The sequence below is a fragment of the Ursus arctos genome, unplaced genomic scaffold (assembly GCF_023065955.2).
Source record: "Ursus arctos isolate Adak ecotype North America unplaced genomic scaffold, UrsArc2.0 scaffold_8, whole genome shotgun sequence".
In the NCBI taxonomy this organism is placed as follows: domain Eukaryota; kingdom Metazoa; phylum Chordata; class Mammalia; order Carnivora; family Ursidae; genus Ursus; species Ursus arctos.
Window position 1 is genome coordinate 9,484,949 of NW_026623100.1, and position 27,085 is coordinate 9,512,033.

A 27,085-nucleotide genomic window follows, 5' to 3' on the forward strand; every position below is an offset into this window, starting at 1 on the left:
AAGAAAAGAGATTTGGGTAAATCTTGGAGCCTTGCCTATCACTAATATAAAGATGGCACCCAAGACAAGGAATGAACGACATCACCAGGAAGACTGTCACATGAGAAGAGACCAGGCCTAGACACAAGGTCTTGCCCAGAACCCTGAGTGGCAAAGAATTCTAAAGGAGTGGCGTAGGAGTAGAAACATGCAGAGCACACTCAGGAGTAGCCCAAAAGGCAGGAGGCGAATCACGAGTATAGATTTCTATGGAGCCTAGGGAAGAAAGCTTCTCAAAAGGCAATGGTAGCTGTGTGGGAGGTTGGGGAGTGAAAAATATCCATTGATTGCCTAGTGGGGAAGTTGTGACCTTGCTGTGAAGAGCAGAGCCAGATCACACGGGTTTAGGAAAGAACTGGAGAGAGACAGCAAGTGTGGATGGCTCTGCAGAAAACAGTGGCTGATGGAGAGCAACAGCCAGAAGGGGATAGAGGGTCAGGGGGGACTTGTCGTTTTCTTTTTTAGAAGATAGGAGGGCCTTTATTAGTGGATGAAGAAAAACCCAGTGGAGACCAAGATGGTGACTCCAAGTAGGAGAAAGTGACATCTGTGGGAAGGTGGGGTTGGGGGCAATAGGCTTCAGAGTCCAAGCAGGAGAGTCAGCCTGGAGAGGAGAAAAGAGGAAGTGGGGGGTGGGGGGGGGCGGGGAGGATGTAAGACCTGAGGTGGCAGGTGAGGTGAGAAAGGTTGGAGGATGGGAAGCTGAGGGAACATCTGCCCTTTGGCTTCTGTTTCCCTGTGACCGAGGAACTGAGCCCAGGTCTCACACCCCAGACCTGCATTCCTGGTGACATAGAGGCTCCACCCTCTTAATGGTTCTGTGTTCTCATGCAGACACTGAGGATTTAACATTGCATTTTGCTCTTTCCTCCTTCCTTTGCCCACCAAGACTTCTAGCTAAGCCGATAAATTGCCCTGTACTAAAATAGGTCATTCTCATCTTCAAAACAGGATCTCTTTCCCTCTCAGATAAATTAATAGGTCTATTGTAGTAGTTGCCATTTGTGTTTCTACATGGAAGACCCTAATGGTTGGTCTGTCAGATTACTTCGACAACAGAAGGTATTTGAGGACAAGCGTATTCCTTTAATTCTCTCTTTCCTTAAAGTTAGCTCTATTTGCTTTCATTCTAGCCTGGGGCTAGTTCTGTACCTCACAGGTAAATTAATTCAGTTCAACAGATGGAAGTGGCTCAAGTTAACTCTTAACTCCTTTTCAGAAATCCTATTTCAACCAGATAGTGCATGTCATTAGTGGTTCTGGGGGGAAAAGAAGTTGAACAGTTGGATTCAGGGAGAATAGGAGCCATTCTTTAATGGCTGATGTTCAGGGTCTTAGGCCTTTCTGTGTCCAGAAGCCTGACCCAACTGCTATCGGGGAGTTATATGAGAGGACTCGGCCACCCTTCTGCCCTCTGGTGTAAGGCATCACATCCATGGCCCTGAGTGGCTGCACGGGGAACGTATGGAAGGGCATAGTTAAAACATAAGCATGCTATTAAATACGACTCCTCCTTGTATATGGCTTTCAAATTCCTAGGCGTTGAAGTTTAGAAACTGCTGCCGTAAACTCAGAATGAAATTTAACTGAGCATTTGGTGGAGGAAAAGTACTTTACTGGCTCTAACATGAAAAGTCCTGAGGGTAAGCATCCTTCTAATAATGGATACGGGGATTGGTGCCAGCTCTGTGCTGCTGCTGGCTACAAGTGAGCTCTTTAAAATAGCATAGTAGGGACTTTACAGGTGGGTCTCGTTTGGTTAAGTTACTACTGCTTTTGTGAAGCTCTGTTGCATCTTTATATTCTAACAAGGAGAAGATGGTAAATCAGAGTAATTGCTTCATCCCAAGGCACTTTTATATTGTAAAGGAAAAAGGTCCTGTTAAGAAACTCAAATTAACTTCTCTGTTTATACTATGTGGAAAGCCTCTTTGAAAGCTGCTTGTCATACAGCCTGGTGGTTTATTTATAATGGAACAATTCCATTAGAACCTGACACTTGTTCTCAGGGCACCAAGACGAAAGATCCCTCAGGAAAAGCGTTTAACCCTTGGAAATGCAAAGCTGTCGTTTATCTGTCATCTCTCTAAAAACTCACTGGAGGGTATTTACAAGAGAGAGTTGGAACAGTCATCATTTCCACTGAGTTAGAAATGGAGTTAGGACTCACCAAGTGATCAGTAAAGAACTGATGAATGTCCAGCGCCATGCTGCAGAAGCATCTTGTCTTTGTTAGTGTAATTACGGCATTCCCTAATTTTTAAGGAATTCACTGTACAGAATTCTGGGACTGGAGTATTAGTTAATTGGTAGTGCTGACTCATTTGAACTGCTTATCCCAGTTATATTTTATAAGCTTTAGAGGTATTCTTAGAGTTTACACTTATCACTCAAGGAGACTTAACAGATATTAGAAGAGTGAACTGAAATTGTCATGATCTGAAAATTAACACCCTTCTGCCTGGCATTTACTAGCAAAAGATGGAGATACCATTTGTCAAAGCCTGTCAGGGAGCAGGTTCCCCAGGGAGCCAGTGGAGCAGAGTCTAAGAATTCGGTTCCTGGTGCCAGACTGCCTGGCTTCAGACCCCAGCATTGTCGCTTACCAGCCAAAAGACTTGTACAAGTTAGTTAACCTCAGAGCCTCTTGTTTCTTCACTGGTAGATGGGGATAACATCTCTTGGGATTTTGAAAACTACTCAGTGAAATAATGTATGTAAAGTGTTTCATGCAGTGACTGAATGTAGTAGTAAAGTGTTGTTGTTATTAGCGAAATTTAATATGGACCTGATGGGCTCGGGAAGATGTTATAGATGGTCCCAAAAAGCTATTTTTCTTTGGAAAATTTGCGGACTAAATTTATCTGTGGGTGTTCATTATTTTGTGACTCCCTCTGTTTCCTAGTTTCACCAAAGCTGTGGTACAGGACAAATGATTCTGGCACAAACCACCCCCAATTCTTTTCCCATTCTTGTAGAACAGATCGGCAGCCCTGAGGCAGAGATCTGTGAATGCTCTCAAAGAGAGTTTCAAGATTAAATTAAGATTGACATCACCTTTGTGATCAGAGACGAACAAGTAAGGTTGGACTGACCTTTCCAAGGTACCTATGGTAGAAATAATATTGGGTCGTACTTACAAAGCTGATGGCAAAGCCAGTGGTATAATGCTGTTGGGGAAAATGGAATAAAGAGGTGTGGGAATGGGTTTACTTGACTCTACAAGAAAAGCCTAGTCTAAGTGAGCAGGGCAGAGTGATGTTCTTCAGGATTTAAGGGTTTGTTATATGCACCGTTGACCAGTCCTCACTCCTCAGCAGATCTTTAACTAGCAACCTCACCACTGTTATCACCAACACCACCACCCCACCACCCCACCCCTTCCCACCCCCCCCCACCATCACTCCCATCACTCCCATGACCACCACCCCCATGACCATCATTACCAAGCCCTCAACATCCCACCCCCTCCCACTTACTGCCACCACCCCCATTACCCCCTCATCACCGACCCTACCCCCATTATCACCACCATTACCTCCATCACCCCCACCCCCACCTCCCTCCTCCTCATCAGCCTCCCCACCCCCCCACCCCTCACCCCCAGTACCAGCACCAGCACCATGGCCACAACAGTTCAGGGCCTTGAAGGACTCTGGTTAGAGGATCCTTGCCTCTTTACCAAGCTGTGATTCCAACCCACCTTGTGTCTGTCTGACTTGCTTCTCTGACCTGCTCACTCTCTGACCACCTTCCTGTCTTTCAGTCTCCCAGCTCTGTATGTAGATTAAGAAAGTAATTTGCAAGTATACTTCAGCAGTCTTGCTTTTCTCTGACTGAAGAAGAGATTACTGATCTTTTATCATTTGCTTTATAAATAACAAGAGATGATAATTAGTTTGACTCATTAAGTTTAAAGCAATTGTTATAATTTTGCAGTGTTTGATTAAGTTTCTTTAATTATACACAGTTGTTGACGTTGCTGCTGCAAAGAACAGGAGAGTTTCTGTGAAACATCTCTCTACTAAGTGCCTTTTCTCTTTCCTGGTCTCCCCTGTGGCTGCCAGTGCACACTCCAGCGGCAGGTTAGCACTTTGTCCAAGGACTGTGAGTGTCTGAAAAGATTGTCTTTTCTGTGGTCAAGGTGTTTAAGGCCTGTCCTGATGCAAACTGTAAAGAAAGGGACAGGGTGTCTTTTGCTCTTCCCTGCATCCACCCTTCATTTATTTCCTCCAAACCAAACCTGCTCCAGGAAGGGATCGGATCAACTTATTTAGGGTAAGGAAACAATGACAAGGTAGCAGTGGAGCCAAACAAACAAATGAAACTTTAAATGTGGAATTCCAGCTGGTTGAAGAACTGGGGTGGTGTGGGGAGGGCAAATACTCTCAAAGACCACTTAATAGTAATTTGTGTATCTTGTACTTTTGAGCCCTTCTTCCCTTCACTGTCCTCTACCTGCCCTTTCCTCAAGACCCAGCCCAAAGGCAGTCTTTTTCAGGAAGCGCTCCGGATTCCCTGTGCTCCCTTCTACAGTGCCCCGACCACATGCTCTCAACATGCTCTTTTAGAATGGGCCCCTTCCCTCTTCTCCTCCTGTCTCCTGAACCGTAGCTTCTCAGCAGCAGGAAAGGCCCGTTGCAGCCCTCGTTGTCTCCACTGCATCTAACACCATGGCTTTCAGGAAATGCTTTTGAACTGAAGTGAATTGTATTTCTGCTATATGAAGAGGAGGGTAGTTTTTAACCATGGAGAACGTGGTAACTTTCTTCAAAAGATCAGTGAGAGGTGGTTCTCTCTCTTCTCCTTGAATTTACTTGTTTTCCAGACCTCGACTCTGGACACATGCCACTAGGTAGGATAATATGTGTGTGTGTGTGTGTGTGTATGTGTGTGTGTGTGTGTGTGTTTTAAAGAAGAAAACACTTTGACAATTCTAGTCAAGGGGTGCAATTAGCTATATATACCTTTGGCTGAAAGCCTCCTCCATGGGAAATGCAGTTTGTTTGCAGTGAATGTTCAGATGTAAACAGGCTGCATATGGACGAGCGCCGGAGAATGGAAAGCAGCCCCTCCTGGCCAGCCAGGCCTTCTGGGTCAAACCTGGGCTCCGCTGAGCGGGCGGCTCCACCAGCTCCAGCCCCTGTCCCCCCAGTAGGGCTGCTTGGGCAGAGATGAGAGCAGGCTGAGGGATGGATAGGATTTCATGAAAATGGTGATACTAGCAGCCCTCGCTGGCTTATTACTTCAGAGTCGGTAATTTTTAAATTCACTCATCTGTGCTCTAGTCCACTCTTCTGTATTACAAGGATATCCTTTTATCTTGTGGACTGTGGAAAGAAATTGATTTTTGTCTTTTGTTTTTTGAGGACTGTAAACAATTTTAACAACCCAGCCTTTATTCCAGAATTCTCCTTTTCTCTCTGAATGCAAAGTAGCTTCCCCATGTCTCATTTGTCCTGTTTTGTTTTTGTGAGGTTCACATTCACTGTTTATTGATAGTGTGGGCTTGTAGACATCAGGGTTTAGGAAGTGTGCCCACCTCTCGCTCCTGGGTCACTCCTCTTCCTTGGATTGACATTGCTGTCTGTTGTACATGATGGCTTCTTTATGACGTTGTTTTGATGATCAAACTCTTATCCTAAGTTCCTTGATATTAAAAAAAGTTAGCCCAGCGGTGATATCCACCCTTGTCTTTCTCCAAGGGACATTGTAAGCATAATTAAGGGACAAACATGTGAAATGTTTTGAGCTCAGTAGAAGGGAGAAGCCATCAGGCTCAAAGGTATTACTGTTATTTAGTTTCATACTGTTACCATATGATCAAGAATACATTAATTTTGGAAATGGTGATAATTTCATGTTTGGAAATCTATTCCTACCTAATCAGCGTAATTGGCTTTGGCCTGAACCCTACACTTAGCTCATTTTATAGATTAAAAGAAAATAAAGGGAAATGATCAGAAATGTTTCTACTACATTTTTCATTGGCTGTTTTTTTTTAAATTCTAAAAATAAATAAGTCTTTTAAAGGGAGTTGATTAAAAAGGTTCATTTCCTGGGAATGTTATGCATCTGCAATAAATAATAAATAATATTGTAGCAGTTGGCTGCCTCCACTTTCATACAAAATAAATAAATACATTTGGTGACATACATTTGAGGAGCGTGATTCTTATAATTTTCATGGAAATAAGGAATAACTTTACAGATGATAGAGATTTTACCATCTGCTAGTAACAACAACAAAAATAACACAGCTCATAACACAAGGCTCTTACTGAGTTTAACGTATATATTGGCATGCCAGGAATCAGAATTCTCTACAACTTTAGCCAACCATCCCCAGGGAAGCTGACCTGACTTTCAGCATGTCAGGGGAAAGGTTCCTTTTCTTCTAAAACAAATGGCTTGGTCTTTACATTGCTTGAATGGCATAGGAGGAAAGAGGACTGAGTTTTGATGGTGAGAGATCAAGAGAAAGGCACTCTCCGGAATTGTAAGTACCTACACAGGTTTCACTGGTAATTAGGGGAATGGTAGACTCACTGTCGAGAAGATACTGTCTTTATGAGTTAAAACATTTAGTATTGGTAGGAAAGATAAGAGTTCAGACACTTAGAAAAAGATGGCGGGTGGCAAGTCCAGACTTTCTCTACAATGACATTTGCTTTAGGCAGGTGACACTTTAGTTTCCAAGGCCTGACATGACAGGTGGGGGTCGTGGTTCTAGTGAAGGAGAAGGGTCAGGTGGGTCACGATTAGGAAGAGTTGAATGCTCAGTGAAGGCAGGAACAGGACTGCCTTCCAAGGAAGGAGAAGAGAAGCCAAAGGGAAAGCACTGAAGAAGTATTGGCTCTCTCTTTGGGTTTCCTTTGCTCTCTTCTGGAGAAGGTGGGGATGATTGTCATTTTTGGTCGTTCTTGTTTCATCTGGTGGCATGGAGGGTACTCCATGGCACAAGCATCACGCCAGTCCCGTTAAAGATGGCTAGTGCATTTCTATTAGCAGGCTACATGTGGGTGGTCCTGAGGGTGTTCGATCTCCTTAGATTGAGAAGGCATAGTCTGGGTGTGCAGGCAGAGCCTCATTAGAGAACTTTAGCCAGCAGGGGTGTGCATCTTGGAGTGCTCTTGGTTACTTTAAATGGATTGGGGGCAGGTTTAGTCAAAGAGGAGCAACTTGCCTCTCACCTCCAGCTTCCCCATATTTTGAAGTGATTCTTACTCCCTGACCCTGAAAATGCAGCAAGTCTGATAGCTGCCTAATTGATTATGGCTTTTAGCCTAATGCTCAAAACATCTAAGCCACGGTGCAAAGTAGGTAGAGTTTATCAATTTGTTTTCATTGCTATACTCTAATTGTCCCTCCCTTTTTTGTTACACCTCCTGTTTGGACCCTGTTTGGACCCTGATGTCCTGTGCCCTTTCCCCTGGCCTTCGGCAAAAATGCTGACAAGCTCATGCACGTTCAGAGATACTGAGGGCTGATCAGGTTAAAGTGTTTCCCCTTCTTGTGGTGTCTACATTTCTTACAGGGGTGAAGACATCTTAAACCAGAGGAATGACTCTCTAGTTGTGGAATTTCAGTCGTCAGCCAGCAGATGCAGGAGGTATTATTTTGGGCATGGGGGCCTCTCAGAAGCCCTGAAATCATCCTAAACGACCACCTGCCTGCTCCATGTCACATAAGGCCACTTCATGCATCACACCAGTCTTGTGTGTGTGGTTGGTTTGACCTGCCCGCGGGTGGTGAGCATGTTTGCGGAAGTCTCTGTGCGTGGAGTTGAGCACAGTAGGTGCTTCCTGGGTGTCGGCACGCCCGGAACGGGGAAGAAGGGCAGTGCATGCGATGCAAGCTTCTTTTTCTGGCTGCAGATGCTGGTATTGGTCCCAAAGTGAGCAAGTTCATAGTAAAACTCGAATTCACTTCTTGGTTAAAGCTCACTTCATTCCCATCCACAGCATGAGTTGTGTGTCGTCAGAGCGGTCTCCATTTGAAATCCATGGAATGTTCATGAAAACTGGGGTTTCATATTGCAAATGTCCACAAGCAGGGCAGGACAATCATAGCTTCTTCTTTGAACTGGAAGCCTGGTTCTGTGAGTAAGAGTGTCATTTTCATCTTATGCCTCCTTTATGCCAGTCGCTGTCACTGTAGCCACCCAGAGAACTCTTAGTGATGGCGATGTCGGAGCTGTGGCCTCTCAGTTGGTAATGTTGTGGCTGCAGCCTCCGTTTATGTGAAGGTCACTGGTTGGATTCCCCAGTCTAATAACTTTGGGTAACGTACTAAAGATGAATTAAAATGCTAATAGGTGACATGTTCTGGGTAGTTTAACATTCCCTAATCTTAAATTTAAATGAAATGCCTTAGGTGTTCTCACAGCCTGGCTGGAAGCGTATTTAGCATTGCCCCTTAGCAAATTTAAAGTATGTTCTGTCCACCCGGGCAGAGCTAGGAGGATAAGCGGTATTTATTTTACGATCATTTTATTTGTGTCCTCTACAGCTACATGACACAGTATTCTCTCATATACTCAAGGTAGCAATTTACCTGAAACAAAACAAGATGAAACAGAATCTCACTCTTTTCGTATGTTTCTGTGAACCCACAGCTCCTTTCATTATTAACAACATTTAAAAGCAGTGCATTGGAGTTTGGGCACCTAAAGCCATTCCAAAGCCATTTTGTAGATTACCTTCACGTTTAAACCTTACAACGCCATGAAGCATCCCTGTTTTATAATGAAGACACTGGGGTGCAGAGAGATTGTGTGGCTTTTCCATCATCATGTCGCCGGTTCTGGGAGAACCACAGTCAGTAGGCAGCTGTCCTAGCTCCCAGCTCAGGCGCCTGTGCATTAGACCAAGTGGGAGCTCGAAGCAAAACAAGGTCACTTAAACCAAATGCTTCTGCTAGGAGATGAAGACAATGCTCATTCTGAGGGACATGTCAGTTCTCCACTGAGGCCAGATTTCTTTACCTACTGAGCTGAAAAAACAAGTGTATTTCCTTCCTTCAGTGAATGGGTCACTTCCTTATTACTAGTTGAATTAGCCCCTTTATTTTCTCCTTATTAGGGGGAAGGAACACTATTTCTCCCTTAGTCCTCCCAGTTATCTGGTGTCTGGTCACTTCATAATTGTATTTTGGGAGAATAGATATTAATTTTCTTTAACAAAAAGGCTGAGATCCTTGATGACACACCATAATTCAATTTCCGTTCTCTCCCTGCGTTGCCTGCACCCCTTCCTCCTGGCACATTTTTCATAGTTAGGAGGAGTGATAGTGTCAAATATATCAGAAGGAAGAATTGATTCAGTAGTAGTTTGACGACTTGACTGATTAACAGAGATCAGAAGAAGGCTCATAACTGTGAAAACCACTGCAGCATGGAGTTTTAACAGCTCTTTAGGGAGCTAGTTAATGAAAGAATCACTACAGAAACAGCCATGCAAAAAAAAAAAAAAGAAAGAAAGAAAGACAAGAACAGGAGCATTCCCATATAACACTCAGAGGCTATGTCATAAGGGGAAATATGCTCATAATTTCTATTTACACATCGCTGTAATTACTGTCTGCCTTAAGATTACTTTCAGTCTTCTCCTGTTAAAGTTGCTTAGATATTTCCTGTCTTACATATCAGGCAGAGAGGTCTAGTACTGGTTGGAACTTGCCCTAAGGATTTTTTTTTTTTTGTTCCTGAAGAATGTAATTATCAGATTCCCAAGCTTGATTAGACTGGCTCTAATCTGATCCTTGTTCTCCTTATCACCTCCATTCATCCATGAGCCAGATTTCTGCACTCAGGTGAATGTTCCACTGGGCTTTTGCCTTTAACTTTTTTTCTGTGTGGTTGTTCTTTTTTCTTTCTCCTGATGCAGTGTCTATGAACCAGATAGAAATGTGTTACGGAGGAAAGAACGAGAAAGAAGAAATCAGGAAACTCAGCAGGATGATGGCACATTCAATTCAAGTTACTCCCTCTTCAGCGAACCCTACAAGGTAGATGGTTTTCAGTTGTTCATCTTCTCCGCCACTTGTACCTCTCCCTCTGTGATGGCAGCATCTCCTGGAAAAGTTGACCAACCACACTTCAGCTGCTTTTCTGCCTGCTAGGCCAGGAAGACAGCTCAGCCACTCAGAATGAGGTCTTCTCCCACAAATCTTGGTGTCTAGTTCACACGACTTGACTGCCTGTTCCCTCAGTAAAATGTAACTTTTCCTTAATAATGAGAGCTGCTTGCTGTGATTTTTATCCAGAGTATAGACTTCATTTCTGCATTGATTTTCAAAGTCAATGCCACTTGTAGTATTTTTGTTTTTGTTTTCTGAGTTATTAGGAAATGAAAAAAGGTTGGGTAACATATTTGCCACACGTAGGTCATGCTACGGTCAGGCTACCTGATAGGGTAATGAGAAAAAAACTGCTGGATTGTTTCTCACTTACACCAAAGGCTGGAGATGTAAGCTGTCTTCCAAAATGAAAGACTTTCTGAGATTTCACTAATATCTGAGGTCGGCACGGAACCATGGGTAGTTTAGGCTGGTGGCTTCTTGCACATTGAGACCTGTGTTCATTTTAAGCTGTATGCTGACTTCCTCTGCCTGTCATTCTGGGTTTCTGACAAGAGTAATTATATACTTAGAAATTGGCAGCAGAACAATTTGAGCCAAATTTGAATTTTCAAGAAAAGCTTCCAAAGGGACTATAAAAAAGAAAAGAAACCCCAATCCTGGAAAGCCTCAATCCTGACGGTTTTGTGAAGCTACGGTGGTAGATTTTCTGATTTCCGTAGCTGCATCACACCAGTGAGGATAGATTCCCTTTTGATGTAATCTGAGGCTCTTAATGGCTTCCTGGTCTTCACACGATGCAGTGTGGATGGACTTCAGAGATGATGATTTTGATTTCATCTCCCAGCTCTCATGCTGAATGTGAGCCATCAACGCAACTCTCCGTTGTCTCCTGTGTTTCTCTTATCTCTAATGACAGGATGCTTGTTGTGTTTTTCTTTTTCCAGACGAACAAGGGGGATGAGCTCTCCAACCGGATCCAGAATACTTTAGGCAATTATGATGAAATGAAAGACTTTTTAACTGATAGATCTAATCAGAGTCATCTCGTTGGTGTTCCCAAACCCGGGGTTCCTCAGGCTCCTGTGAACAAGATCGATGAACATTTTGTTGCGGATTCAAGAGCCCAGACTCAGCCGCCATCTGTCTGTAGCACTGCGTCTTCCACACCAGCAGCTGTCCCCGTGCAGCAGAGTAAGCGGGGCAGCATGGGCTGGCCGAAGGCTGGGCACCCGCCATCAGATGGCCAACAGAGAGCAAGTAAGCACGGACACAGGTTGCTTGATTTGAACAGATCTGCTAACCCAAAGAACCATAATAAAAAACCTAACCAGTCTGTGTCGAGCCCCTCATCCTCATCTTCCTCTTCTTCTTCCTCTTCTTCTTCTTCTTCTTCCAACTCAGCACAACAAGGCTCTCTCAGGACCTTGCTTGGAGATGGTGTGGGCAGACAGCAGCCACGAGCCAAACAAGTGTGCAATGTAGAGGTGGGTCTTCAGACCCAGGAAAGGCCCCCTGCTATGGCAGCCAAGCACAGCAGCAGTGGACACTGTGTTCAGAACTTTCCTCCGTCCCTGGCTTCAAAACCCAGCCTGGTCCAGCAGAAACCAACTGCATACGTGCGGCCGATGGACGGCCAAGATCAGGCTCCTGATGAGTCTCCAAAGCTTAAGTCGTCCACAGAAACCAGTGTGCACTGCACGTCCTACAGGGGAGTCCCGGCCACTAAGCCGGAGTCCGCCAGAGCCAAGGCCAAGCTTTCCAAGTTCAGCATCCCCAAACAAGGAGAGGTGAGTCTTTTCTCAATGGCACCTACGTACATCTGAGTAGTTCTCAGTGACGACTTGACAGTTATAAATTCAGTGCCCATGTTTCTTAATTTTCGGTATGTGAATGACTTCGTGTGGTAGGATTTGTAGCAATCGCTAAAGGAGAATGTACACATAACTAATGATTTCTTAAAATCTCAAATTGATTAGCACCATCTTTCTTTAAGTTCCAGCATATGCAGTTATGTGTCTCTGTTCATTCGGGAAGGAATGTTTCCTTCCATGTTTCCTTCAAGGGATTTTTTTTTTTGTGAAAGAGCCAGTGTTAACATGGATATTATATATTAGAAATAAAAGTATTGTTAGGGCCATATATAAAGAGGTCAATTTTTATGTAAGAGAGTTCAGAAGTTCAACATTTTTGTAAGTTTTGAAATGTTCCAGGACATAAAGGAAACCTCATAATGATTTTTAAAGTAATTATTAAATGACTCAGTATTGAATATGGTGAATATTCAAATGTATCAGATGTCCCATCCATATTAGGATACTTAAAATCCAGGTTAATTGATGTTACTCAAGTAAGGACTCTCCTTGTCCTGTGAAAATGATCTTAGGTTATATGATGAGAGTGAAATCTTTTAGTTTAGGCTTGTGTCTTGAATTTAATCGGAAGTACTTATTTATTGCATTACAAACTGTGTAGATGCATGTGTGGAATATGAGAACTCAAAAAAGCAAATCACATAATCACAGAGGTAGGAAAGAGTCTAGTCTACTTGAACAGTAAATCTGGATGGAAAATGAAGTCTTGTTTTAGAGAGGCACATTTCATCCTATATTCCAAATTGATGACACTTGTCAAGAGCACACGAAGAAGTATGCATACACATTTTTTTGTTTGGCTGTGATGTGGTATACTAACATAGAATGTGAATTCTAGAGCATTGGACTTAGGAACTATTCCGTTTCTTTTTTTCTTTTTGTCATATTCGGTTGTAAAGAAGGAATCACTCTGTGGCTAGCATATTCTTTGTATCTTAATCTGATTTAATCACCAAATAAAACACAAATGATTTGATGTTTCTTGTTGGGAGTCTGACAAGGCTGACTTAATCATTTCTGAGCTGAACTCTCACCTCAGAAAGCACTGTGCTCCAATTGGGAGATCAACATATTGCCCTTAGAGAAGATACATTTTTTTAATTCCGAGATATTTACACAGGTTCTAATGAGGAAATTAAGTGATGTGTACACGACTGACTCCTTTTGATTATTCATTTATGATGGATCACATAAAGTATTCTTAGGAATTAATAGTAGCAACATATAACTTCTGCAAGCATTTATGTTTTGAAAAGTTTGTAGGAAACACGTATTAATATCACCTCATAAAACTGAAATTATCAAGTCCTTTGATTTGTGTTATCATCATCAAATGACCTGGCAAATAAAACATGGCTTATCCTTGAACAGAGGTGACTGTAACCGCCAGGAATTCATTATAATTTTAATCCCAACTGATTCCTTGTTAAAATGATTTTTATGTGCCAGAGAAACTTCAAATTCATTAGGTAGTAATTTATTTATTTACTTTGTAACCCAATGAGTTGATAAAGCCCTGGTTAAAAGCCAGTTTGTGATAGCCAGTTCAACCTTATGCAGATAACTGTACAGTCTTCATTAGGCTTTTGGGTATGTCATTAATAACGTGGATACTTTCAGGACGCCCTTCCAAGACCCCAGATTGGGAATGACACATCGTACTACGGTTCGGTAATCACAGAAAGAGGGAAATGCCTGAGATAGAAAGTCATACCAAGAAAAATTAGAGCTTTTCCACAGGAAGTGTTTCGTTTCCCCCATGTAATGACATTGAGCCTGTCCACTTGCTCGCTTCCTAACTTCTGTACTGAATACTTTAAAGAGGCCAATCATGCGTTGATAGAAAAGACGTAAGAAGTGTTGTTTGCAGAACAAAGTTGTAATTGGTGGATCTGCTTTTTTGTTTTTGTTTTTATGTGTGGGTTTTTTTTTCTTTTTTTGTAGGGGAGATAATACAGTCCTTATTTTAGCAAAAAACTGCATATTATGGAAAATATGGTAATGCGAATTCTGCAGCACTCGTGTGTTGCACTCCAGTCTTGTATAAGAAGAAAATGACTCTTTCCCAGTTAGCAGCAGGGTAGTATCTATAAGTTACATTTCCTATCCTTCAGACTCAAAGAGTTTTTGTTTGCTTGTCTATTTTACAGTACTCCAAGAGATTAAAAACACCTTTTGCAGGTATATCACTCAGTGTTTATAGGGCATCCTTATAAAATCCACAATCATAGCATAGAAGCGGAAGAATTTTATCAGCTAATCAGATTTTACTTTTTGAGGGAACATTTGCTTTTATTTTTTGGAGAGAATAAAACAAAGATGGCAAACAATTAAGAAATATTAATGCCTACTTTTTTTTTTTTACACAGGTAGTACCTACATGACAATGTCCTCTTGATAGTACTGACTTTAATTTCCAGTGAGGTAGGGGATGCATTTTTTTAGGGAAGTTTACAGAGGCTGTGACCTAAAGGGAACTTTTGCATGACTTGACTATAGTTTCCCAGGACGTTAGCTATAGAGCAAGACTTATGCCAGTGTGAAGGATTTGGGGGATGAGAGCAAGTGTTAGTTAAAAATGACGTAAAGACAAGGGAGATGCAAATATAGCTGTGTGGCATTGTGTAGGACAGTGCTCATAAGAAGTCAAATCAATGACTAGGTGTGATGTGATAGGAGAAATTTTTTAAAAAATGTAAGATGTGATCTCTGCCTGCAAGAAATTTCCATGAATTGAATAAATTAGACTCCAGCACTTAGCTTTTAATTTGCAATTTCTCTCACGTACAGTACAAACTAAATTTAAAATTGGCCTTCTAGTCCTGGAAAATTTCCTCACCTTCATAATCCTTGTAGTAGAAAAATCTTCTGTGTTATTTAAAAAAATTAAGAATTTGTGAATCTCTTTTGCCTGATTTTATACTTCATAAATTCTTCATTCTTTTTCTTACAACATCTGCACTCTATCTGCTGCCATGGTGAATTATTTGTTATAATTCTTTAGTCTTCAATAATAGGTAATTAGTGTGGAAAAATTCAGTGCAATTTGAAGTGGAAGTTAAAGGCCTCAAGGGAGTTCTTTAACTGATACACCTGTCTCTTGGCTGTTTTTTTCCCAGCTCAGTTTTGTGTTTAATGAAAAGCATATTTTTGTTGTTATAGCTGAGTTTTTTATTCTTGATGCCATCCCTCATTAAGTGAGCCTTCCCTGGAGTGCCACTCGGAAGGGTGACTAGTGTAAGGTGAGAGACAGGGACACAAGAAATAACTGCAGATAGGGGCGCCTGGGTGGCACAGCGGTTAAGCGCCTGCCTTCGGCTCAGGGCATGATCCCGGCGTTCTGGGATCGAGTCCCACATCAGGCTCCTCCGCTATGAGCCTGCTTCTTCCTCTCCCACTCCCCCTGCTTGTGTTCCCTCTCTCACTGGCTGTCTCTATCTCTGTCAAATAAATAAATAAAATCTTTAAAAAAAAAAAAAAAAGAAATAACTGCAGGTACATTCTAGAACATTCTAGGGTAGGGCACACTAAATCTTATTTCCAGTTGAAGCAAATTTTTTTTTGTTTCATAGACACACAAGACACATGTTTTGCCCTCAACATGTAATTCGAGATCTAGACATTGGGGACTATTAACCTAGTGGGGCAGATACAAGTTTTGTGGGACCTAAAATGTATACTGTCTTGGGGGTTTTCTTAGGAAAAAAGGAGTAGAAAATTATCTTATACTCGAAATTTTTACAAAAACAAGTCTTAACTCATTGCTAGAGCCCCTCCTGGGGCCTTGGAGGAATCTTCACCTAAGAGGCCCTGGAACTTATGCGTCATTAGCTTCATGCTGTATCTATCTTTGGCTCAATAATAAGAAATTGTTATTAAAATGATAATTTTAGATTTGAAAAGAGTGCTTTATATTGGCCTCAAACTTGGTAGAATTTAAAAATGCGTATGTATATGCTAGGTGATATAGGAAGGCAGAAATGGGACAATCCTATAAAAGAGGCCTAATATGCAGTGCCGTTGAGACAAAGTATGGGAATATGGGTTCGTGGGCCATGAAGTCAGTTTGTTTGGCAAGTTTCAGCTTCAGTGGTACTCCAGAACATAACATTTTAGTTTCCGTTTGTTATTAATTTAATAAGTAACAGTGATTTAAGACCGCTCTTGCAGAGGGGCTCTGATGACTGACAACAGATCTGAAAAGCCAGGGAAGGAAGGAAGGAAAGCAAGCCTGCTGCTCTTAGCTTAGTCAGTGATAAGGAAAGAGATACCTGAATTTGTATATCAATTAATAGACCATATGTATAGTAGGAGTTTTCATAGTGGTTGATAATTCAGCTATAAGAACAGAGAAACCACTTTTGGTTGATCGGAATTTTATTTGTTTCAATAAGTAATTAAATAGTTTAAGGTGTATTGATTAATCAGCATATTCACAACGGGCATTTTAAAATCACCATTTATACCATGAATAAGAGCAGAAAGATAAAGCACCGTGATTCCACAAAATAGCTTCCTAGAAAAGCAATTAACTGATTTTTTTTCCCTAAGTTCACAGAAGATAAATGATGTAGCCTTCCTATTTCCTGTCACTCTTGGTTACCTTTGTATGAAAATGGATTTCTTCCAAATTAAAGTCGGCACCAGCCTGTCGGACGGGAAAGGCATCTGCAGAGCAATGTGTACATTACATATTCATGCCAGTCTAAATTTCTTAATTACATTTGAGATGTATAATATTTTCAAGTGGGAGTATGCTGTCTGATTGCTCATTGATGAAATGAGGGTGTGTGGCCAGGCCAGAGCCTCGGTTTCCCTGTCTGTTGTGGTTTCGTCCTCCTGACCATCATCACCTCCGTCCTCCTTCACCCACTGCAGACCGAGGCCGAGTCCTGTGGGACAGCGGGGCTTAGTAACAGCACAGATGGTTACGCTCTGTGCTTCCTCCTCTCCCTGTAACGCATGCTGCGCGTTCTCTTAGTGAAGACGCAGGCAGCTTGTACCCCTTAGACTTAGAAGAGTGAAGACCCACAACTTTGATCTCAGATACTGGATGAAAGCACTTGTTTCCCATCTTATAGATGGGTCACTCTGAAGGTCATAATGAAGGCTGGCAAGTGGAAATGTTTCCGTATTTTTTGGTACTTTTATGTTCAGCTAGTGAGGCCCTCAAGGTAAAGCACTTAGCCACTTAAAAATAACTTCCGTTTCTAGAACCCTTTATTGAAAACTTTGAAGAAAGCATATTGAAATGTGTCTTGTGTTAAGGTGCCGGTGTCCTTTTCTGTCTCCTTTCCTCTCTGGGCTCCTTTAGGTTCATATTATAAAACACATTTTCTAGCTATAAGGTAGGAAACTACTCCCAGTGATGGTGGGGTTGAGAGTGAGACCCGGAGGGAGGTCATTAGAAAGCCCCACTTTACGTTGCCTGTATATTTTCTCAGTTCTCGTAAAGTTTCCTCTCCCGGAAAGCATCTGGACAGATTACGGGGCTGTTGGCCTTTAAACTGCAACCTTATGTGTGTTGACTGCAAACCTGGGGCTAATCAAGAGCCGAAGCCCTCTGTGTTTGGAGTCACTTGAAGAGATGGTATGTGATCCAAGAACCTCTCCCACCCTAGAAAAAGCATCACTGCACAGTCCAATGACAAAAGCCTCTTGTTTTGTATTTCATCTGTTCTTGGTTGGAAATCCTGTGCACACTTTCAGATACACAGGGATACACAGTGGAATGTCGATGGCTCTGCCAGGTGTAGGTTCAAATCCTGGCTCTGCCACTCATTAGCCATGTGGCAGGGAGCAAGTAGTTTGACTTCTCTGGGTCTCTTCTATGGGTGGAGAAAATGATAATATCTAGAATTACTTGAAAGAGGAGTTGATCGATGAGTTGAAGAATGTCATGTGCTTAGCACAGTGACAATATAGTAAGCATTCAGTAAATATTGGCTATGTTACTCTTATTAGAAATACCTCTGAAATGACAAAAGCAAACAAGATATAGAAGTGAGGATATTATTGGAAGTGCTTGTGTGCGTGCGTGTGAATTAGAGAGAGAGCAGCAGAGAGAAGAGGTGGAAAGAAAAAGAAAAATGAAATTCTGAAAGTTCTTTTGTGTTTATTTGTTGGAAATAATGGAAATCTTGAAGACTGAGATTATCCTGGATTAATATAGCAAAGCCTGAGTGACATGATTCTCCCTTATTTAATGCTTAGCCCCCTCTGGAGATTTTATTGCCAAGCCTGTGATCGAATTTTCTCTCTCTTTTTGTGTATTTGACTTTCCTGGGCTATTATTACCTATAGTAGAACATATCACACTTGAGCTTTATTTCCAGTTAAATGAAATATAAAGTCAACAAGATATGGGCTGAGGAAAAGTGTTAAAATTTTCAGGTAGTAAGTATTTAGAATGACTCATTGAAATAGATCTCCTTGAAGCCACACACTACTAAATAGCATGTTTAATTGGGCCGAGCAGGAGAATCACGTACCCACATGACTAACCAGCCTTAGCAATGGCTTCATAGTGGAGGAGAGTGCAGTTTCCCTGCTGCTAGTCACACATTCCATTCTGTAGCTGCACGTGTGACAAGCAGCCTGCGGCCACCCCTGGACGGAGCAGTTTTCTATTTTGGCCAAAGGTCAGGCTTTAGGATCAACAGACACTTTCAGAAGTAATACTGACCGGGACCCGTTTCTGCAGTAATTGGCCTGATTTTAGAACAGAATGAGGAGTGTGGTTTCTGGAGCTAGATTGTCTGACTTCGACTCTCAGTCCGTTGGCTAGCCAGATGTCTCAGTGGCTTTATCTGTGACATGGAATCATGATTGTATCTTTATTAGTGTGCCGGGGCTGCTGTGACAAAGTACCACAAATTGGTTGGCTTAGCACAACAAAAACTGTCTCACAGTTCTGGAGCCAGAGCCCTGAAATCAAGGTGTCAGTTGGGTTGGTTTCTTCTGAGCGCTGTGAGGGAGAATCTAGCCTAGCCCTCCTTCCCTGGCTGGAAGTTGGCTGTCTTCTCCCAGCATCTTTACATTGTTTCCCCTCTACGTGTGTGTCTGTCGAAATTTCCCTCCTTTGTAAGGACATCAGTCAGATTAGATTAGGGCCCACCCTAACGACCTCGTTGTTAACTTGATTACCTCCATAAAGACCCTGTCTCTATCTAAAATTTAAAATTGTGAGGGACACAATTCGATATAACAGTACCTGATAGCATTTGATAGAGTTTTTTATGACTACTTAATAAGTTAATAGTGGTACATGCTTGGAATAGTGTGCCTGGCACATAGTAAGCACTTAAAAATCCACAATAATAATAACTTATGATTGTTATTATAATTATTTATAGTAGCTCTGTTTACTTCACATTTACCTTCTAATATGCTCAGCCCTAGATGGTTTGAGAGCTCAGAATCTGGAAATTGAGGTGAGGTGATGAATTTCACTAGACTATGAATGCTGTTAAAACAAGGATTTTGTTTTGTTTTTTACTGCTTTGTTTCCTGAAGCTTCCCTAACTGTGCCTGGCACATAGTTTGCACTCAATAGGTATTTGTTGAATTAGTTAATTAATTTAAGGCTATGGGTGAAGGAAGTCACTCCCCTCCAGCCACCGACCTCCTTTCCTTGGGGCCTCAGTAATTCCTGCCAAACCTTTTATGGGAAGAGAAGAGCCAAACACTTCCAACATATAATTTATAGCTGCTGTTACAAAGAGAAATGGGAACCATATTTACTGATGTATGTAAACACAGCCCATGTAAAATAAACCATAGAGCTATATGCTGGCCTCGGAAACAAAAGCCAAAGCAGGCAGTACTCTGCCAGGGTTGTTATGTGCTCTGCCTCTTTTCCCTTGTTCTCCTTTGTTTGGTTGTTGTGAGCAGAAGCCCTGGCCTGGGGCAGTGTGTACGGGGCTCTGTGTGCGTGCTGCAGGCAGATGCTTCCGTTCTCTGGCCACAGGGTGTGAGCTGTAGCAAAAGGATGTGGGAATGAGAAGGGGGCTGAGGTGCACAGGGGACAGTGGGGGAGAGACCACATTTTCAAACTTTCTGCCATGTGAATTAAGTTCTAATGGATTTAAGATAGCCTGGTGTACATGGAGTTCTTAGAGGCCCTTGAGGACAATGGGTACCCATTCCCAGAATGGCCCTTTTTCTCTATATGTCATTTTGCGCTTCATGCATCTTGTTTCTGTTGTGATTCCTATTCTACTTATTCATGGTAATGCATTATTTTATAACTTATGCAAACATAATCCACATATTTATCCAGAGCTCTGTTTATTTGTTGTCTTGGAGACATATCCTTCAGAAATATTGCTGGTTACATAGCATTTGGGTCCACATAGCCAGTGGCATGCCTTTAATACACAATAAATGTTGACTCCTTATCTATGTGACAGAAGGCTAAATAGTAGAAAATAGAAAAATATGTGCATTCAGTTTTTGATCTACAAAAGCCCTGGAAACAAATATGGATCAGCCGCTCTCCTTCCCCTCCGCCCCAATTCTTGGATGTCTTGAAAATCTCACAGAGAGAGCATGGGTGCTGGAAGGTGTCCTCCAGACCTGTGGGATGTTTGACTCCTCTCTGTGACATCCCTGTTGAGGCTCTTCCTGTCAGTGTGTTCAGCCCCCACCGCTAAAAGGGAACTTTCTACCTCCTAGGGTAAGCCTCCCATCTTTGGGCAGCTCACACTCTTCCTTATGTTGACCTACAAATCAACCTTCTAGTAACTTGCACTTCTTAGCTGTCATCATGCCCCCCTGGGATTTCACATTGCTGGCTGTGTCATTTGTGTTTGTTTTATTATTAATTCCCGTAGGTTTGGCCCCCTGGACAGTCCCTCCCTCAGGCTCACCCCACCCTTTTCCAATGGCATCATAGTCATTTAAGTACAAGTTTTCAGAGGAGCCTTCCTTGCTTCAGCATAGCCTATCTCGATTACTCCTTTATCATTTTGATTTTTACCCTTTTATGATTTGTGATAAATGTTACCGAAAAGAGTAAATGTGGCTGGGTTCACACCTGTAAAGGAGTGCGGACGGGTTTGGAGGGTAGGGAGCAGGTTGCACTATTAAAAAGGGTAGTTAAGGGGCGCCTGGGTAGCTCAGTTGGTTAAGCATCTGCCTTCGGCTCAGTCATGATCCCGGAGTCCTGGGATTGAGCTCCACATCAGGCTCCCTGCTCAGCAGAGAGCCTGCTTCTCCCTCTGCCCCTCACCCTGCTTGTGCTCTCTCTCTCTCTCTCCTTTGCCCTCTCTCAAATAAATAAATAAATAAATAAAGTCTTTTTTTTAAAAAAGGGTAGTTAAAGTAATCCTCATTAAGAAAGTGAGATTTGAGCAAGAAGAGGTGAGGCAAGGTTAGCAGGAAGGTATGTGGAGAAAGGCGGTGGTAGTTGGGGTAGAGTGGAGAGCTAGGGCAAAGGCCCAAGTGGGAGCACACCTCCTCAGCCTGTAACGCCAGCAGGACAGTGTACTGGCACGGAACGCACGAGGAGGAAGGAGGCGGGAGAGGAGCCCCCATCATGTAAGGCCTTTAGGCCACAGCAAGGACTGTGGTGTTACTGTGAGTGAGAAAGGGGAGCTCTTGAGGGGTTCTGAGCACAGAGTGTCACGGTCTGACCTAGGTATTACAAGGATCGGTCTGGCTGTCATGTTGAGAATAAGCTGTAATGGGATAGAGGTGGAAACAGGAGATCACTTGGTAGATTATGTCCCTAATCTGGGGGAGAGATGATAGCAGTTATAGGAGTTTGGTGGTACCAAAGATAATGAGAAGGTTGGATTCTGGATATATTTTGGAGGAGAGTCAGGTAAGAATTGACCAGTTGGGTGATAGATGGAGAGGAATTGAGGACAAATTTTTGACTCAAGTAACTGAAAGGCAGCAGTTGCTTTCAACTGAGATGGGAAAAATGATATACAAAGCAGGTTTTTGAAGAGAAGAGCAGGAATTCATTTGAGCTTATTGCGTTTGGGGTGTCTCTTAGACATCCAAGTGGACATAATAAGCACACACACATTGGAGCCACAAGCGTGGAATTTGGTAGAGAAGGAAATATTTATCTGGGCTGGAAGTTACAGATTTGGAAGTGGTCAGCATACATGTGATAAGGCTTTGAGGCTGGATGCAGTCACTCAGGGAGGGAGTGTGACTGAAGAAGAGGGCTGGGCCCTTACTCATTCCTACATCAAGGGATTAGTGAGAAGGGAAGGTGCCAACAAAGGAGACAGAGAAGAAAGGGTCAGTAGGTAGGAAGAAATCAGTGCAGTATCTAGGAGACATGAGGAGAGACGATATCAAGAAGAGAAGGGAATTAGCGGTTTCAATTCTGTTGCTGATGGATTTAGTAACATGGAAATCACCAGTTACTTCAGAGAGTTTTGGGGGCCAAAGTCTGAGTTTAAGAGAAAATCAAGAGGAGGAATTAAAGATATTACATATAGACAACTCTTTCTAGAAGTTTTGCTGCAAAGGGCAGCAAAGATTTTGAGAGTAATATGTCTTCATTATAAGAATTTGGATAACATTAAGAGCATAAAGGAGAAAAAAATCACATGTAATCCTGCAGTCTGGAAATAGTCACAATTAACATTTTGGTATAGATTCTTCTGGTCTTTTTCTATACTTAGACCTTCTTTACTGAATTGGGATGAAGCTATCATATATGGTTATTTTCCCAATTATTCTCCTTGCATGCCATAACCACTTTGCCATGTCACTGAACAGTCTTTGGCAACATTCAGTGTATGGTCTTTGCATCTCATTTAGTTGAGAGTTTCAATGGTTTTATCCTATGCAGATACCATAATTTATTACATAACCTTTTTGCTGGGCATTTAAGCTGTTTTCAATTTCTTTTCACTATTATAAATTATTCTTCAATGAATAGCCTTATAAGTAAATTTGTGTAGATATCATATTTTCCAAGGAAAAATTCTTAGACATCTAATTTATAATTCCAAAATGAACAAAGGTTATCATGTTTAATCTTTTGAGTTTTTCTTTTCATGTTCTTTACTCATTTTTCTGTTGAAGTATTTGTATTCTTTCTTACTGAGTTATGAGTTTTTAATTAAGAAAATGAACCTTTTCTAAATATATTGTAAGCAGTTCTCCCAGTTTCTTGCTTAACCTTTGTTTATAATGTAGAAATTAAATTTTGTATCTTTCTTCCTTTTGATCTCTTCCTTTGTAATTATGGTTAAAAAGGCTATTTCCATAGATATATTAAAGAGTTAAATCTAGTGTGTAAAACCATAAAGGAACTAGATGAAAAGTTAGCCATCTGGAATTTATTTTAATAGAAGGTAAGCCTTTACTTACTTGTTTATTTTCCCCCACAGTCATATTCCAACATAAATGATGACTCAGTCCGTCTTTTCTTTATAATTTAGTATGAAAAAAGATAAGCTATACTCCATCTTTATGGAATTGTGAGTTAGCTGTGGGTAGGGATCCTACAATGTAATTTCTTGAGAGACTGGAAATCTTAAATCAGAATGTCCAGCCTTTCTTCTAGACCCTGGCATCAGTCATGCCACTTCCACAGCCTGCTCCAACCATCAAAGAGTTTCCTTTCTTCTAAATTCCTATAGGGTCCATGTGTGTTATATTACCATATATTATTATTTGCTGTTTTGTGTGCCTGTCTGGTGTCACAAATATATTGTAAGCACCTTGAGCACAGGCTCTGCTTCTCATCTGTCTTTGTGGTATCACCTAGAATAGGGTTCTCTTAGATCTAGTACCTAATTATCTTGTCCCTGAGGTCTGGATTTCGAGTTTTTGCACCTGAAAAATAGAGACAAATAAATATATTGTAACTGGTTTGATTGATGTTAGGTAGATCAGTGACAGAAATGAAGATTGGAATGAAATTCAAGCATAGCATATAATCTGACCCAGGCTTCATCCCTATCTACTTAGCAGACCTCTTGCTGTTTCCAATGCATGCCATTTTCTTTCATAATTTCCTGGCTTTGCTTATGCCTGGAGTATTATTCTTTCTTAGTTTGCCTGCCAAATTCCTCCTTCAGGTCCAGTTCTTCTTATAAAAAAATGAAAATAATATTTGGAAATTAGAAAGTCACCACCCAGAATTGATTGTTGTTAATGTATTAGCATATTTGCTTTCCATCTTATTCTTGATATTTTTGTGCTTACTTACTCATTGTTTTTGTTAACATGTTACATGCTCATTCAAATTATCTAAATAATGAAGAAAAATGAAATTTAAAAATCAACTCAACTCCCACCAGCCAGAAAAAAATTCCACAAACATAAGATGAATTTCATTCCAGACCACAAAGTCTTTTTTCACCTGTCTTTTTTTATATTTCTTTAGTTTCACCAAATTTGAAGATTCTCTTGAGCTTCGATATATATATATATATATTCTTCAAATATGCCCATCCTGTTACTTCTTGAAAGAGGTTTGCTCTGTCTGCTTGAATACCTAAAGAAGTATTTCTTTAAACTTCTGCAGCCTACTCAAAATATGTCTCAGTATTGACCATTTCCTGAAACATGGATTGCTCTTTCAATCTTTCCAGATTAGTACATTCTTCCAGTTCAGGGAGTTTTTTTGTATTGTTTACACACATTGTTTGCAAGCACTCTTTTTGATTTGCCTCTTAAAGGAATTACTCTTGTGTTGAATCATCTTTGTCTTTCTTATCTATCAGTGCCATTCTAATTGCTTTGATCTGTAATTTTTTCACCTGCGTTCGCTACTATTTTCCTAAGCTTTTCCCACATGTCAGTGATCAGTTTTTGATACCTATTCTGTTTCTTACTGTGTTGATTTTTTTTTATTAGCTCTATCACATGATTATTCAATTTTGTTAAAATTTGTGCCCCCTGCATTACTTAAATCATTCTCTTCTAAGGATTTATACAATTTTACTTCTCACTTGTATTTATTACTGTAAGATTAGTTTATTGTTCTAATTCAGGGTTTTATTTTTCATGAGAAAGTTAGAAATCAAGCTTTCCTTCGCTTTTACTATAAAATTTTGGTTCTTCCTTTTAAGGGACATTTTCTAGTACCAAAATTCTCAGAAAAAGAAGCACATCTATAAGATCTTTTTTTTTTTTTTTTTTAAGATCTTTTTATTGAGCAAGGAGCCTGATGTGGGACTTGATCCCAGGCCCCTGGTATCATGACCTGAGCCGAAGGCAGATGCTTAACTGACTGGGCCACCCAGGTGCCCCTATTAGATCTTAATTAGAACCTGGTGCTGCTTCATGTGATGGATTCCAAAAACAGCAACTTAAAAACAAGACAAAAGCTTGTTTATAAATCTGAGGTGGAATGGTTGTCCTGGTCTGTGACATCCTATCACGAACTCAGGCTCCTTTTATTCTATAGCTCTACTACCTATAAGAGTTCTACACTTGTCCGCCTGATCCAAGATGGCCCAGGTTCCTTTTGAGCCCTCAGGAAGAGGAAAGGGAAGGGGGAGGGCATATCCTGTTCTTTAAAGTTTCAACCTGGAAGGAGCACAGACTACTTTCCCTCACATCCCATTGACCCCAATTAGTCACCTGGCTGTCTTAGCTTCAAAGAAGGCTGAGAAATGCATCCAGACTTTATGCTGGGTCACCATGTGTTCAGATAATTTTTTTTTTATTATTATGGACAAAGGCATGAATAGATATTAGGGGGAAAAAGCAGCCTCTGGCCTGTAGTAGTTATTACTTTATATTAGTGGTTATTTAAGGGTTTGTCTCATGATTTTTATGAGCCTTTCCAAAGAAGGAATCCTTTTCTCCATCCTCATTTCCCCAGTGCCTGAGTCCAACATATAATAGGTTGTTCAATAGTTTTTTGTTAGATAGTTGTTTTTGAATTAAAATGACACAATCCATATAATTTTTTGAATTTCTGAATGAATGGGGTCTATAAACTCCTAAAGTGTTTTTAGAACATTATAGAAATTTTTGACAAAGAGGACAGGGCTCCCTATTATATTATTCTAGTTTGATAATTGTCCCTGAAATCAATGATAGCTAGAACGTATATGAATTTGATTGAAGTAAGTATAAATATAACCAGTAATATAGGCTCTTCTTACTCAATATGAAAATGTCTTTGGATAATAAGTGGATTCCTATCTAAATTCATGAGTTCTCTTATGACATTTGGGTTAAGCCTGAAATGGATTAATCTTTTTCTGATAAAGTTTCATAAGCTGTGATTTCTCTGGTGACCACATTTAATTAGATATTAAATAAACTGCTTATCTTTATACCAACAGGTTTTATGAGAGCATTTTTTCCCTGAGCTGTATTTCACAGATTAAGTAGCTAGCAGTAGAAAAAAAAATAAAATAAAAATTTTTGGTAACCATAATATCCTTAGATTAGAAGTTAAAACATGCCCACTTTTTAAATGAAAAATAAGTATCCAAACTTAGATTTAAAGAACAGAAATAGTAGGATAGTCTAAATATATACATCCCAGTGAAAATAAATTCATTTTGTTTTTCTAAGTACCATTTTACCCCTAGAAATTGGCTATATTTTTTTTTAAGTGGAAAAAATTCCATTTAATCTGCAAAGGCTGAAACATTTTTGTGATAAGGTTCTGAAGGTTTTAAATAAAATTTGAATTTTCTTTCTTTCTTTTTTTTTTTAATGCTATACATTACAGTAAGATTCTCCAAGTCCAGTATACCAGTGGCATTCTGACTCACCTGTTTTTCTCCCAAGTGTTGATGTGGAGAGGAGAGATTTGCAGTTCTTGTGGATGCTAATTTAATCTGCTGTTTTAGCGACTAGAACACCATGGAGATTGATCTGGAAACACCAGATGACCTTTTGTACAGATCAGAGCAGGAGAGTTTCTGAGTTGCCTGCAGTACTGAAATCCAAAAGGAAAGGAAGATCAGCAGTTGTCAGATTGCCTAAAGGCATAAAGTCTATAAAGGGTTTAATTTTTCTCAATTCTATTCTGTTTCCTAGAGCATAGCAAATTTTTAGAAGAGACTTTCACTCTCCTGAAGTTGCTTTAGTCCCATCAAATTGGGAGCGAAATGATTTTTACTTTTCTTTGTTAGTCCCTTCACCTTCCC

At 40.9% G+C, this 27,085-nt stretch overlaps 1 protein-coding gene across 1 annotated transcript in view; it reads left to right on the forward strand.

Annotated features, from left to right (window-relative positions):
• AFF3 (ALF transcription elongation factor 3) overlaps nt 1–27,085 on the forward strand; it is a 514,329-nt gene that overhangs the window by 77,904 nt on the left and 409,340 nt on the right. Inside the window, exons 2-4 of the mRNA XM_044378704.3 lie at nt 9,927–10,047; nt 11,067–11,379; nt 11,524–11,909. Of these exons, the coding sequence (XP_044234639.1) occupies nt 9,927–10,047; nt 11,067–11,379; nt 11,524–11,909 (820 nt within the window). The remainder of the gene's footprint in view (nt 1–9,926; nt 10,048–11,066; nt 11,380–11,523; nt 11,910–27,085) is intronic.